Source organism: Danio rerio, chromosome 2 (genome assembly GCF_049306965.1).
Source record: "Danio rerio strain Tuebingen ecotype United States chromosome 2, GRCz12tu, whole genome shotgun sequence".
NCBI lineage: Eukaryota > Metazoa > Chordata > Actinopteri > Cypriniformes > Danionidae > Danio > Danio rerio.
The window spans coordinates 39700462-39715826 of NC_133177.1; the positions used below are offsets into that span (position 1 = coordinate 39700462).

The window sequence follows — 15365 nt, forward strand, 5'->3', positions numbered from 1 at the left end:
AAACGCCCACGGAAAGTGTAACCTGGTTGGTCAGGAGACGGAAGCTGTCACCTAGAAAACTTCCGACTTCCGAAGTTGAAAACAAAACACAGCTACATTTTGCTTTCCTAAATCCCCAGGAAGCGTTTAGCACTTACCTCTCCGCCGTGGGACGTCCAGGTGAAGACAAGTACAGGTATTTTTTCAAATCTGTGTTATGATCATATTATAAGTCTACTTACGTCGAGATGAGCAGATCTGTTTGCTAACTTTGATAGCCGGTTGGCTAACTACTGTGTTGCTATGAACGAGTTAGCTAGGCTGCTAACACCAGAGGTACTGGAGAAATAAACAAAGCTTGAATAACTGCAGGATTGAGGAATATGCTGATTTACGGTTTAAAAATACAATTAGATCGAAAGGAACCTGAGCGAGTTTGTCTGATAATAAATTGTATTTCGTTCATTACAATAGTCAAATAATTAGCCGATGTTTCACTAACGTTACTCTATCTATTTTCTAGTTTAGTGTCGTGGCTAACGTTAAAGCAAACAGATCGTCTTTATGTCCTGAAGGTGAAGCTTTGCTGTGTGAGGTTTGATTATTTAGGAGATGACCGTCATGACAGCCTATTAATACAATTATTTATGAAAAGTTTAGATGAAAGAGCATGAGCATTTTTCTTAGCCTGCTAATAATTGAACATATTTACATTTAGAAATTCTTCATTATGATTGTGGTGATGAGCCCTGAACCGACTGATATTATTAATTGTAAGTTGTATGTACAGAAAAGTAACAATAATAATAAGGATCTTTCTGTCACATTGTGTTAAAAGCAAAAGTTTAAGTGGTAGGGTAATATTAAAAACTTACAGTCTATGAAAAGAACAGATGTGATAACATATTATTTCTTTAATTGGATAGTTCACTTAAAAATGAAAATGTATCCGTCTTTAAGTCATCCAAAGATGTAGGTGACTTTTTTTCCTTCAGTAAACAATTAAAGATTTATTTATTTATTTTTTGCTGAAAAATAGGGTTCTTTGTGATTTGTAAAATGGAAAGCAATGACTACTGGTGCTTTTGAGAGAAGTAAAAACATACAGGTAAAAAAAAATTAATACCTGTGGCTCATGACTATCAAGACCTCAAGAAACTGAACATTATCCTTATTTCGCAAAATTACTTTTACAAAATCTTGAGCACAAGTGTGTAGATTTCTCGGAAAGATTTATCTAACAATCTATTTTTTTTTTTTAAATAAATAAAATCGAAACGTTCTTTCTTAATCAATATTGTCATCTACTTGCATAAACACCTGGGAAACTGATCAAACTAGTTAACTAATTATTAATTCACTGTACTCTTTCTAAACATTGTAGGGAACCTGACAGAAGTGTGTGAGTTGTGTGGCTCAGCTGCCCATTTTATCCAGTGGTGGGCCTCCATTGAGGATGACAATGGAAGAGATGAAGAATGAAGCTGAGCCAAATTCAATAGTCTCTATGACATTGTACGCAGTCATGTATCCAGTCTTCAATGAGGTATAAAATATTTTAAGATTGTGGTCTCAATTTTATGGACTTTTACTTTTCATTTCTATTCAGGATTCTCTTGATATAGATGCAGTGCTTCCCACAGGTTTGAAAAATACTTTTGATGGTAGCCTGATTGAAACACTTTATTTTTAAAATTAATATCAGTTATAAACTTTTTCTTTTTAATGGGTTAAAAAAACACTTGAAAAAAAATTATATATAATAGTAACTAGATTAAAACATGTATATTTAAATAAGACAAATGAGTTAATTACCCATTTCTAATGGTGTTCAAATATTCTGCAGCCAATTTCAATTTTGTCCTCTCAGAATATTTAGTAAAGATTTTCATTTAGATTTAAGAATTCATTATTTAATGTCTCTCTTGCGGCTGTACACATAAAATTAACGACAGCTTAGAAAACAAAAGCAAAATTCCGGACATTTTAGTAGATTTAGAAACCCCAGCCGGATGCAAGAAGGTGCCGGTCTCTGTGGGTTTGCAGAGCACTTGAGACTGTTTCTGGGGGCTTGGACAGTTCTCGCACACACAGAACGAGCAGTATGAAACGGATCGTGGAAGTTTGGTTATAGGGCGGGTTCAAAAAAAGTGTAAAAGGATGATAATAATAGTTAAAAAAGTGACACCAAATATACTGTGGCAGCCGTTAATAAACCTTGGCAGCCCTTCCAAATAAAGTCTATGTGTGAGAAGCACTGTAGATGATTCTAAAGGATATTTATAACATTTCTGTACTGTCATTTTTAATCAAATGGATGCATCCTCCCGGAATAAAAGCTTACATTTCTTAAATCTTACTGTCCCCAAACTTTTGAACGATTGTATAGCTTACACTGCATAATACTTAAATATGTGAAGCGCTTGTCTTTTTTTGACTTTGCTCCTATGACAGTTGGGGAGGATAAACCCGTCAGCAGCACAGACATTGCGGGCAGCATTTGTCAAAGTAAGACTTCTGAAAGTGTCCATTCATCAGCTGGCAGATGCTTATGATACAGTATTTACTTTTCTGACATTATATCTCTCTTCATCAGAGCAATGTGATGTGTTTGTTTTTTAAAAAGATTAATTTCATGCTTGACATAATGTGTGAGGAGTTTAATGCTCTTCAATCAATGCCGCTCTCTCTAAAGGCAGAGAAGGAGAACCCAGGGCTCACTCAAGATATCATTATGAAGATACTGGAGAAGAAGAATGTGGAGATCAACTTCACAGAGTCACTACTGCGCATGGCTGCAGATGATGTGGAGGGTAAGGCGAGAACATAATGTGCCTCTGGTACAATCCCTATTTCTAGAACCTTTTTTCTAATAACACTAAAAATAATATTCAGCCAACATAGTCCTTTCATTTTCTGGTAAAGATCGGAACGATATTCATGATCATGTGCATCTGTTTCAGATTCTGAGCTTTAAAAATTTGTGTCTGCCTCTGTTGTTTTACAGAGTACATGATTAAGAGACCTGAACAGGAGTTCCAGGACCTGAATGAGAAAGCACGAGCTCTAAAACATATCCTGAGTAAAATCCCAGATGAGATCAACGACAGAGTGCGCTTCCTACAGACTATCAAGTGAGTAGTATCCAATAGAGGTGGATACTAGGTCCTGGTCTCATTGAGTTACATGCGTCTATCTTAATCATAATTTAAAAATTCTTGTCATGGGCACTAAACCTGCCAGAAGGTGATACTATATAGCTTTCTTAATAAGTGATTTTTATTGAATCATTCATTCAATGGATTTACTTAAAACGGCTGATTCATTGGCTCTATCTATTCAATGAAAACCAGGTTAATTCTGAAACAAAACATCAAAGTGTTGCTCTATTTGGAACTATTTTCAATGACAACAAAATTTTAGACAATATTACGTCTAAAATGAAACTCATTCATTCAATCATTTTCTTTCCGGCGTAGTCCCTTTTTAAATGAAACTCAATTTTAAATAATATTATTAATAAATAATCCACTGATGTTTTGGAAAATGTCATTCTAGCTTATGTGATATAACTTAACTATATCATATTCAATAAATATAAAAAAACACAAACCCATGATGGGATTTTTTTGTCTTTCATAACTTGAATAATGCTTCCCAGAGATGGGCTGCAGCTGAAAGGGCATCTGCAGCGTGAAAACATATGCTGGATAAGTTGGTGGTTCATTTCGCTGTGGCGACTCACATTAATAAAGGGACTAAGCCGAAAATAATGAATGAATAAATGAACTTGAATAATAAATGATAGTGTAAAATCTAGCTGCATTCTAATATGCTTCATGACACAATGATTGTTTTTATGCCATATCCACATGTAATTTTATAAACTGAATTTTCCCTGTTTTTGTTTTTAAATAACTCTCGGCCCACATGAAAATGCAAAAAAAACGCACTATAATGAATGTTAAGGGCATGCCAAACTAACAGGTGGAGATAATGACCCTTTTATCCTGGGTTCACACCAAACAGACAATTAAAGGTGCAGTAGGTGATTGTCTTCAGAAACATGTTTTGTTGTAATAGATCTAAATGTATTTATATGTATTTTTATATTCTTTTTATATTTTTATAACTAAACAGCCCAAACAGTCTGTCAACAAATGTAGATCTGCGCAGCCTTGTTCACGCAGATCCGCCATTTGCAAGCCGTATGCACCTATATTAATACCATGCTACTTTGAATATTCGGTCTGAAATAACATGTAAGTTTGGCATAGTAATAAGTGTAATTTCCTGCTGGCCAACCACTAAGCATACAGACAAAACACATGAGAAAATGAGACCAGCGATCCTTGCATGCATGAAATATTGCACGTTATGACAAGTTTTGCTTGCTACACAAGTGAAAACAAGCTAGATATAATACAGTTTTTCGTTTAGAATTGCAGTATTATTAAGTGTACGTGATTTTAGGAGGTGTGCCTTTGGACGGCAGGGCAGGGATTGTGTTTTCAAAGGTATTATGCTAAACGGTTAGCATTTTGGCAGATCACCTACTGCACCTTTAAGTATTTTGGCTAGTAATTTGCATAAAATTCAATGCAAACAGGAGAACCGAGGCGGATTACTACTCAAACTGTGTAGAATATGCGAAAAGTTTGCCACGAACGTGCAGAATTTGCTACATTTTTGTCTTCCACCTTTGTTGTGAAACCAGCTGTGTTGGCCTATCAGAAAGGAGAAAATAATGTGCATGCTGATGTCAACTCCGGCTGTAATGTCTACATGACGACACTGTACCCAGAGTTTCAGAAAATCTTTACCCTGGCTGGAGTTTTCAAAAAGTTTAGCTTTTAGTCAACCAAAACTTTGTTTTTGTCTAGACCAGTGGTCACCAAACTTGTTCCTTGAGGGCCGGTGTCCTGCAGATTTTAGCTTCAACCCTAATCAAATACACCTGCACAAGCTAATCAAGGTCTTACTAGGTATACTTGAAACATCCAACTTGCCTCAACACACCTGCCTGGAACTAAACCCTGCAGGGACACCGGCCCTCCAGGACCGAGATTGGTGACCCCTGGCATAGACAAACAGTAAAAAAATAAATTAAAAAAAGTGTAGGAAAAAAGTAGAAAAAGTGTTTTGAAAATGCCCGTGTTCATGTAGGCAGGCCCTTATACTTTCCAAGTCACATTTTTTGGCAAAGAAGGCGACGCATTCAATACGTCAGCTGACACAGCATTATTAATGAATACTGCACGTCTATTGAATGTGAATTGTTTTGGCACAGATTATTTGATCAGAAGATGACAACACTGGTACTTGCCATTGTGTCTCATTCAGAAAACAAACAACAGAAGGTTTCGTTGACATGTACGCATGAGGGGATTAAAAAAACGGAAAAGTTTAAATAAGCGCAAAAACGTTTTTATTGCAAATTTTTTTTGGGAGAAAAAAAGCACATTAATGAATCAAATAATAATTTGGCATACTTTTCACAATGATTGAACATGTCAATACAGACCACACTGCACAAATTGGACTGACAGATGCTTGGTTTGTCACAGCTTTAACCTTGATGGCATTGTGGTCAAAGATTTCTCCTATTAATTATCATATAACTTAACCTCTGGTGGCTCCAGTGGGATACTAAGTGCACTGTAGGTCACTTAGGATAAGAGCGTCTGCTAATTGTACTTACTACAAACTAAAGTATTGATCATCCAGTAACGGCAGTTAAAATTATTTGGAGCCTAAAGATTTTCTTCTCCTCCGAGAGCCTTGCATAAGGCCTAGTCCTCTGGTTTTAATCAAGCAATCAGCCAACAATTAATTGACAAAGCATTCTTGCATAACTGACAATAACATGGATACATAGACCTCAAGAGATGCTCCACAAGATTTGTAGACTTTTTAATGGGCCTCGCCTCTATTATCTTGCCATTCTCCACCGGCTGACTGCTGAGTCAGTGCTTCAGTGTTCATAAATGTATTCATCACTCCTGACCTCTCGCTGATTTCCACAGAGACATCGCCAGTGCTATAAAGGAGCTGCTGGACACAGTCAACAATGTTTTTAGGAAGTATCAGTACCAGAATCGCAGGGTTGGTATTTCTTGTTTTTCAGATACACATTTCACTCTTGCACAATTAAGGGTGTGCTCACATGTGGTAGGTTTGGATTGAATTAGGGATGCACCAGGTTTCGGGCTTGATACAAAGCTTACGTTCTTGTTAGGTAACACCCCGATACCTACTTTTGATTACTACAAAGCATTGAGGATGTTTCCCAACTTGCAGTTACACTGAAAATAATTATGATTGGATTTACAAATTTTTTTTTAAGGTAAGTTGTTGCGAACAATTTATTTGCCCTCAAGTTATCAAATTAAGTTGAACATTACTAATTTTAATTTGTTTAAATTCAGATCATATAAATTGTTCTAAGCAATTTAGCAAAAAAAGTTTTTCAGTGTATCTGTATTAACGAGTATCAAGAGAAATAATAACTATACATGTACTCTGTCTTAAAAAAAAAATGGTATCTGTGCATCCTGAAGTGGTCTATAAGTGCAGTGCATATGAATAATTGTCAACATTACCATTCAATCCTTTGTGCGTATAATAAACAATTAGACTGAAACTACTTTAAAGGTCTCAGTCTGTACTGTGATTTGAAATATAAATGGAACACTGACCAACCAGAAATCTAAATGAGCCAAAAACAGGACATGTCACAAGATGCAACCATAAAAGTAAAGAATGCTCAAACATTCATTACAGTTCTTTACATATACAATTTCAGCTAATAAAAGCATACAGCATTGTTTTGAATGTCCAGTTGATGATATATGAGCAATATCACACTCATAGCAGTGCGATATGGCTGCATATCGGCACTGGTGGGAGGCGTGTGTTGCCTTATGCCTAGTTCAGACTGCGTGATTTTAGCCCCGATTTTGGCTCGCCGACAGGTTTTGAGAAATCGCCGACAAATGCCTGAAATCACAGGCAAATCGGTGCTCGTGCACGTGAGTGACAATCACACAGTATGAACTATCAAAGACACGATCTGACAGAATTGCCGATGAGTCTCCGATGCCTGTGAGATATTTCGCATGCTAAATATCTGGAGCTGTCGGCGATTCAAATCATGCCGTGTGAATTGAGTTTTGATCGAAAATAACATCAGTTATCGCCTACAGCCAATGAGAGAGCAGCATTCACTTGTGTGTGTGTGCGTGTGTGTATACCTGCTGCAGGCCAGCGGGAGGCTGGGGGAGAAGTTAAAAGCGCTCTTTTTCGGTTTATTTGGACCCACGAAATGGAGAAAAAAACTAGTGGAGGTTTGACAGGACTCAGGAGCAACAGTGTCTGTTTGACGTTTCATACAGAAAGAAATTATTTTATTATCAACGTTGAGGAGAAATGGCTAATTCCCTTTAAACCCAGGTGAGCAAACATGTACATGTTCTACCCCATTAAAGGCTTCTTTCTCATTATTTAGTTAATAACAAAAGATATACTACGTGTTTTTGGCTGTGAGACGTAGTTTGGACGAAGTTGTCAGCGGTTCTTCCTATAGTAAAGTCATGCAATGTGAAAGTCCCTGTCGCCGATCCATCTTGCAGTGTAAACAAAGCAGCGATGAAACGCTAACCCAGATAGTCATGCAGTGTGAAAACATCTGTGACACGACTACTTTGAAAATCATGCAGTCTGAACTCGGCATTAGTGTCCCACTAGTGATGATATACAGCCATATAACACTACTACGAGTGTAATATTGCATTGATACAACAGTTCAACTGCATAATCGTGTATATAAAATGAAATCAAACACGAGTCTCAAAAATCCTTTTGTATGAGCTACTACTTTCTTGCCATACCGTTACATCTGCTGCTGCAAGAGAGAAACCCTCGCTAAATCACCAATGTCGCTTTAGAGTTAATATTTTAATGATTCTGTAGCATAATTTCTAAAGTGATGAAACAAGTGATTTTGCACACATTTTAGGAATATAAGGTTGAATGGCATGAAATGCCATCAGTCTACAGAGATTTCCCAGTATTTCTCTATTGTAAAGCCTGATTTATACTTCTGCGTCAAGTAACGCGCGTGGCTGTGCATTTATACTTCTGCGCGCTGTCTCTGTCGGTCTGCATTAACACTTCCGAAACGCTAGTTGGCAGTGAGGTGTTACTGTTCCTCTGTGTCGAGTTTCCTCTCTGCTTTTTTGCTTTTCCTGAACACTTCCGGGATGTACAAGTGGCTTAAACTCGCTCATTTTGAGGCAGGAACTGGCGGACGTGCAACAACTTTAACTATGAGGTAAACACAAAACAAAACTTTCCATCCGGAGCTCCTTCATGGGACTTCACACTTGTAAACAATCGCTCGCGCCATTCGCGCGGCTCTCGGTCCCGCCCAGACTCGTCAGCGCTACCAAGCCGACCAATCACAGAGCTTACGCTACGCGTCGTTGCGACGTGTAGTTACATTTTTTGAGAGGTGCACGTCAGTGACGGCGATGGCCACGGCGACGGGCTATGTGTCAGCGCCGTAGCATACGCCGACGTTTGACGCAGAAGTATAAATCAGCCTTAATCGGGAGATGACAATAATTAAACCTGAAAAAGCCAAAGTAAAGCAAACACTACCAGAATACTATGGTATAAATACAGCACTACAACATACAAAAGAGAGAGATTGACATAGTGTGTCACCAGTTTTTATAATCATTTGATCCGCTTTGAAACTTTTCACTAAGTTTTTCCTAAGTACTTATCTCTGTCGCAATCTCGTAGCGGGACGTCAACCCTCTTTGCTCTGCTCAATCACAGTCTAATGGCAGCCAATGCGCTGAATCTCCAAAATGATAAATATTAAAAATAAGCACTTTCCTTATATATATATATATATATATATATATATATATATATATATATATATATATATATATATATATATATATATAACTGCATAGTTGCAATCTAAACAACTATTCTCACCAAAAAAAGCCTCAAAAGTACATTATGTTGTCCAATATTTGTCAAACTATAGTGAGCTTTTTGATCTGCTGTCAGTCTATGTGGGTGGAATAATACACAAGGGTGAAGAGGCCATAGGAGTGCTGATATTGCAGAATATTGCATGGCTATCAGCCAATCAGATTCGAAAACCAAACAGAACTGTTGTATAAACCTATATATGATATACATCTTAAAATGACAACATGAATGCTAAATATAAGACAAAATCTAGTTTAATTTGTGGTCTGGACCTAACAAAAAATGTAACTAAACCTGAATTATTATTCTAGGATTAACAGTCTTTAAGCTATTTTTCCTTTTTTTAAATTAATGTCAACTTGTTCTTCCTTACCCCCCTACTTTACAGTGAAGTTGGAAGTTACATTTACCAACTCATGTTAAACTACTGCTAGTAAACAAAAACTTTTGAACAAAAGAGCCTCAAGACATGTGGCACAAACTGTATGTTAACTCAATTTTAGTGTGAAAATATAATTTACTAACCTTTTCGGTCTGAAATTGCATATAATTTGAAACTGTTGCTATGGCAACATTACTGCTAAAACCTCTAAACGACTTACAAAAATCGATGTGAACTTTACGTCTTAAATAATACACAAGACTTAACTGAGCAAATTTATGTAAGTGCTTTTATAAAATTATACAGTTCTGTGTTTAAATTATCCAAAATTGGCACCTTTTCCTTCCAAGTGTCACCATAACCTCTTTTTCCTTTTGGAAAATTAGAAAATGACATCAATTAAGATCAAAATTCAATATTCACTTCAAATGTTCATTATTCCTTGGCTATTCTGAAGTGAACATGCTTTAATAACTACACATTTTATTTATTTAACAAATCTAATCTACAGACAAATTCTCATTTCTCCCCCAGGCACTTGAACACCAAAAGAAGGAGTTTGTGAAGTACTCCAAAAGCTTCAGTGATACGCTGAAAACATACTTCAAAGACGGAAAGTAAGCAAGCGGACAGTGACAGATGTTTTTTTTTTTGAAAGAGCAGTGCTCATGCTTCAAGCAGACATCTGTTTTAAAGATCTCCTATAAAAGTGCATTTCTCAATGAAAAATGATCGGCCAATTGATGTCCCGAGCGCTGACTTTTCTCTTTCTCGTCCGCAGGGCAATAAACGTCTTTATCAGTGCCAACAGGCTTATCCACCAAACTAACTTGATACTGCAGACCTTCAAAACCGTCGCCTAGAAGAAGCAGCTGTGATGTGTGCGGGTGTGTGAAGCCAGTGATGTGTAATATACAAAGATTTTTTTTTTCGTCTTTTGAAAGCATAATTTATAAACTTTGCCTCATTTGAAGGAACCTGAAATGAGTTCAAGACATGTTAATTTACCCTTAGATGAATAATCATGATTTCACCCCCCTTGACTGCTCTTCATTACCTTTTTCTTTCACTGTTGTTCCAATCAAATGAAAGCCAAAAGACTTTGCGCCTTAAAGTGTCATGCAACATTCCATATACAAAGTGTAAATATGGGTATTCTTTCTTTTGTCATTCAGGCATAAAGGATAAGAGTAAATGATGTATTTATCAGAGATTTGGTTATAAATGTTCAATAAATAGTTTCCAAATGTTTAATATTCTCTGTCTTGGGAGGTTTTTAATCGACACGCTTAATAAATCCCTGAAGATATACCAAGGAAGTTAAAAACTTGCCTTTTATGAAGTCAGCTCTGTAATGTACATTAAGAAACACAGTTAATGGAAGAGCTCTTCCACTTTCTGTGTGTTTAAGTGGATGTTTAATGGTCTCTGTAATATCGGAGTAGTTACAGAAGAGGGTGTCCTCGGCTGAAAGATGCTGAGTACAGGCTAATTGTGTCACACAACTTCATAATGTTATTAGTTTTGAAACTGAAAACCAAAATGTATCTTCTGTTATCCATAGATACACTAACATTCCAATGTTTACAGTATGAGTCCAAAAAAATGTGTTCTTATGTTAATTAAGCTTATGTTTATTTATTGAAACACAATAAAAGTGCCATTTGCACAGAAAGAAAATACTTTAAATTGTAATATGTTTAAAAATTAGTTTAAAAATCACTCCAGTCTTCAGTGTCACATGATCGTTCAAAATTTATTCTTAATATGCTAATTTATAATAATTAAATATTACATGAAATTGTAAGTAAATATGTGTATTTATATAGCGTATTCACCGTGTATGACCATACGCCCAAAGCTTCACAAATATGGTTGGGGAAGGGGGGGGTCTCTCTCTGCCCCACACCCAGTGTGCAGCATCCACCTAGATGATGTGACGGCAGCCACAGGACAGCGGTGCCAGTGCACTCATCACACATACAGGTGGAGTAGAGAGACAGTGATATTCGGTGGATTGGGATGATTGGAATGCCATGATGGGTAATGGCCAATGAAGGGATTTTAGCCAGGACACCGGGGTTACACCCATACTCTTTATGAGAAGTGCCATGGGATTTTTAACGGCCACAGAGAGTCAGGACCTTAGTTTAACATCTCAGCCAAAAGATGGCGCTCACTGACAGTATAGTGTTCCTTTCGCTATACTGGGGCATTAAGACTTGCACTAAAATGGTGGTTCTGCCGAATATTTGTTGTTAAAAATATCAGCATTTATTTGTAGTGTATGCTGGATAGTTTTAAAACACGAGTCTTTTTAAAAGTACAGTTTAACCTTTTAAGATATCCCTGAGGGAAAGGAAATGGTTCAAATAAAAATTCAGCATTATCCTAACTTCATGCAGATAGAAAAACAAATTCAGCAAACCCCCGAAACCACAACTACTGTTGCTATTACCATTTCAAAATAAATTCAGCAACCCCCGAAACCACTACTACTATTGCTATGAATTCAGCAAACCCCAAGGGTAAAATAATTTTTAAAATCTTTTAAAGACATGGAGGAGGAAATGGAATTTAATGCAGTGCTTCTTGTCAGCGCTGAGGCTGGCTGGCTGAAATTAAAAGTCTGTACATATACCCCATTTAAGGACACTTTGTGCCCCACTGAACCTATAGGGAAGATGTTTTTTTTTTTTTTTGTCACACACTGCATTCCATTTGGAAGAGCTTATCCCTATGCACCAATCCCTTAAAGTGAAGCCCTTCAAATGGACTAGGGCATTAGGATAAGGCCCTCCGAATGGAACGTCATGTTTATTTCTAAAATGTTGACATGAAAATATTTCATATATAGCACCTATATTAATTTATGGGGGTTACGGGGTACAAGTTGGAGCTCAAAGAAAATCCCATTTTTTACAAGTACTACTATGCATGCATAACCAAAACCAATGTATACTTCAAGCCTAAATGGTACATTTTCAGTTTTCAACCATATTCCTTTCCACAGCATTTACTGTTATTTATCCTGATATTTACGTAACCAGCAACTCAGCCAATATAGCCTTTCTGCTGCAGTTTGGTGTGTGGTAAAATCCCTGAGAGAAAGCGTAAGTGACTGCCAAGGCAGGGCGACAGATGATACTGGTGAGCAAACCATTTATTACTGACTCTAAATAGAACGCCCAAGGCCAGCACAGACAAGTTGCTGCTTCTGCTTTAATATCTAATGATGCCCTTTTAGGCTTGCCGATTTGTCTTGTGAAAACTATTTAGTTTGTTGAAACGGTTTAGAAGTTTGCAGCTGCAGCATATTGATCAATTATAGAGGCCTATTGACTGGAAATGTCAGCAGGCATGCCAGTGTATGTCGATTGTTTTCGTAATATTTTTGCCCACCTGTCGATTTGAAAGCGAGGGCTGCGGCGCTTCTTGGTGAGGGCTTTGGTGGGACTCTGTTTGCATGTCCGATAAAGCAACATCGGTTATGTGCGCAATCTGACCTTTGGCATTGGCAGAACCTGATGAAAAGCCTCTTTATAAAGAGACAGGCTGCCGGCTGAACGTTTCACAGGGGCTTTTGACATTGCAGTCGCTGCTGACACGGTCTCCTCTACTGCCTGTTTTAATAGCTCTCATCATAATAAGTGCTTGTTATGGAATAAAAACAACCCAGAGAGTTGATGGCTCTGAAGTACAAATTCCAGTTCATTTTCAAAAGTGGGTTTTGCATTTGGAATTTTAAATTTAAATCAGATGCTCAAAGTCATTCCAGTCAAAATCTCCAATTTAATTTATACACAATGTTTGATATTCATGTGATGCTCTCCAGTCTTTTGGATTCCGAAAAAAAGTGCTGGCATTAATGCAGAATGCCCACGAGCCAGTGGAGAATTAGCATTTAAAATGCTCTGAGTTGAGTTTAATGAGCCTCTACTAGGGACAGCTTTGTTTTTGTCTGCATTCTTGCATTATTGGAGCAAGTTTACACATTTGGACACAAGTCTTTCTGGTTAAATAGGAGTTAAACACTCCCAAAAAGCTATTTTTGATTCACCTTGCTTCCAAGTTGGACCTCATTTTGCCTTTAGAACTCCCTTAATTCTTCATGGCATAGACTCAACAAAAGCACTGGAAACCAACTGCAGATATTGTGGTCCATACTGATATAACAGCATCACGCAGTTGCTGCAGATTTGGCAGCTGCTCATCCATGATGTCAGTCTCTCATTACTGCACATCCCAAAGGTGCTCCATTGAGCTCTGGTGACTGTGGGGCCAGCTGAGTGTAGTGAACAAATTAACAAGAAACCAGTTTGAGATAATACATGCTCTGTGACACATTGTGTTTTCCTGCTAGAAATAGCCATCGCAAAATGAGTTCACTGTGGCCATTAGAAGGGATAAACACGGTCTGCAACAATACTCAGGTAGACTGTGGCATTTAAAGAATGCAAAAGCTGGTATTAAAAGGCTTAAAGTGTGCCAAGGAAATATCACTGTGCCACCAGCAAAATGAACTCATGCAATATAATTAATTGCATTGTACCTGGTGTAAACAGCCTCTGCCTTTTTGTTTTGTCTGTTTTTTTTAATAGACTGAGATCCAGAAAACTTTTTAGTTTTTTTTTTTTTTTTACACATGTAAGTTTGTTGGTGGCGACGCAGTGGGTAGCACGTTCGCCTCACAGCAAGAAGGTCGCTGGGTCACTGGTTCGATCCTCGGCTCAGTTGGCGTTTCTGTGTGGAGTTTGCATGTACCTCCGGGTACTCCAGTTTCCCCCCACAGTCCAAAGATATGCGGTACAGGTAAATTAGGTAAGCTAAATTGTCCATAGTGTATGAGTTTGTGTGTGTGGATGTTTCCCAGAGATGGGTTGCGGCTGGAAGGACATCCGCTGCGTAAAAAAACTTGCTGGATAAGTTGGCGGTTCATTCTGCTGTGGCGACCCCGGATTAATGAAGGGACTAAGCCGACAAGAAAATTAATGAATGAAGTTTGTTGGTTTGGACAATTAATTGCCAAACTAACAAAACTAATCAGTGTTGGGTTTTTGCTCCTTAAAACCTATAGTCAAAGTTTGTACAGGCTATTTGTACAGAGTCCCATTACGGTGTCCATATCAAATTAAATTTACAAATAAAAAAGCATTTTATTTAAGGTTTGTAATTACAAGGAACTACTTTAATCTTTTAGTTTATGCATAATTCTCCATTGTTTTTTCAGTGTAACAGATATATTTTAATGAAAATCAAGCATTATAATTTTAACCTACACCTGTACAACCTCTTGCTGACAGAGAAGTGTGACAGTTTTAAATCACAATGAATAAGTATTTTGGGGCTGCACTGTGATCCTTAAAGTTTGTTTATGAATCAAATGATTCTTGTTCTGAATATGAATTTTTAAAAAGCTGAATTACACTTTCATCCTTCAAAATCTGTCTTTGACCTAAATATGCACATTTAAAAAGACAGACAGACAGACAGACAGACAGACAGACAGACAGACAGACAGACAGACAGACTGACTGATTGATTGATTGATTGATTGATTGATTGATTGATTGATTGATTGATTGATTGATTGATTGAATGATTGACTGATTGATTGATTGATTGATTGATTGATTGATTGATTCAAATGAGATTGTGCTCCCAGCCCTCTTTTCAAAAGAGAGTGGAGTTACAAACACCTATGCATCAGCATGACAGCAGATACAATCTAGGACTAATGTCAAAAGAAGAGGCTCAGATGTAAGTAGCCTTTGAACACAATGGTGTTCATTTGTACACCCCAAACCCTTAGTTACTGACATTATCTTCAGCAGGTATGGTGCATAAAATCTTTGATGGCAGATGGCTGCTTCTCAGCTGACTATGCTAATGAGGGTGAGATCTAATGGACAGGACTTCCCCCCTTTGATGACATGTATAGAGGGAAATTGCCAATCAAAGAAAAAATACAATATCAACACATTTTTCCCAT

At 37.3% G+C, this 15365-nt stretch overlaps 1 protein-coding gene across 3 annotated transcripts; it reads left to right on the forward strand.

Moving 5' to 3' along the window:
* Positions 1-60: 60 nt before the first annotated feature.
* On the forward strand, positions 61-10627 carry pdcd10b (programmed cell death 10b). 3 transcript variants are annotated; one of them, XM_073914619.1, is made up of 8 exons: positions 61-159; positions 1364-1525; positions 2434-2487; positions 2675-2792; positions 2987-3113; positions 6006-6084; positions 9908-9990; positions 10155-10627. In XM_073914619.1, exons 2-8 carry the CDS (start codon positions 1436-1438, stop codon positions 10234-10236), a joined length of 633 nt encoding a protein of 210 aa, XP_073770720.1. In that variant the 5' UTR covers positions 61-159; positions 1364-1435; the 3' UTR covers positions 10237-10627.
* The last annotated feature ends 4738 nt before the right edge of the window (positions 10628-15365 follow it).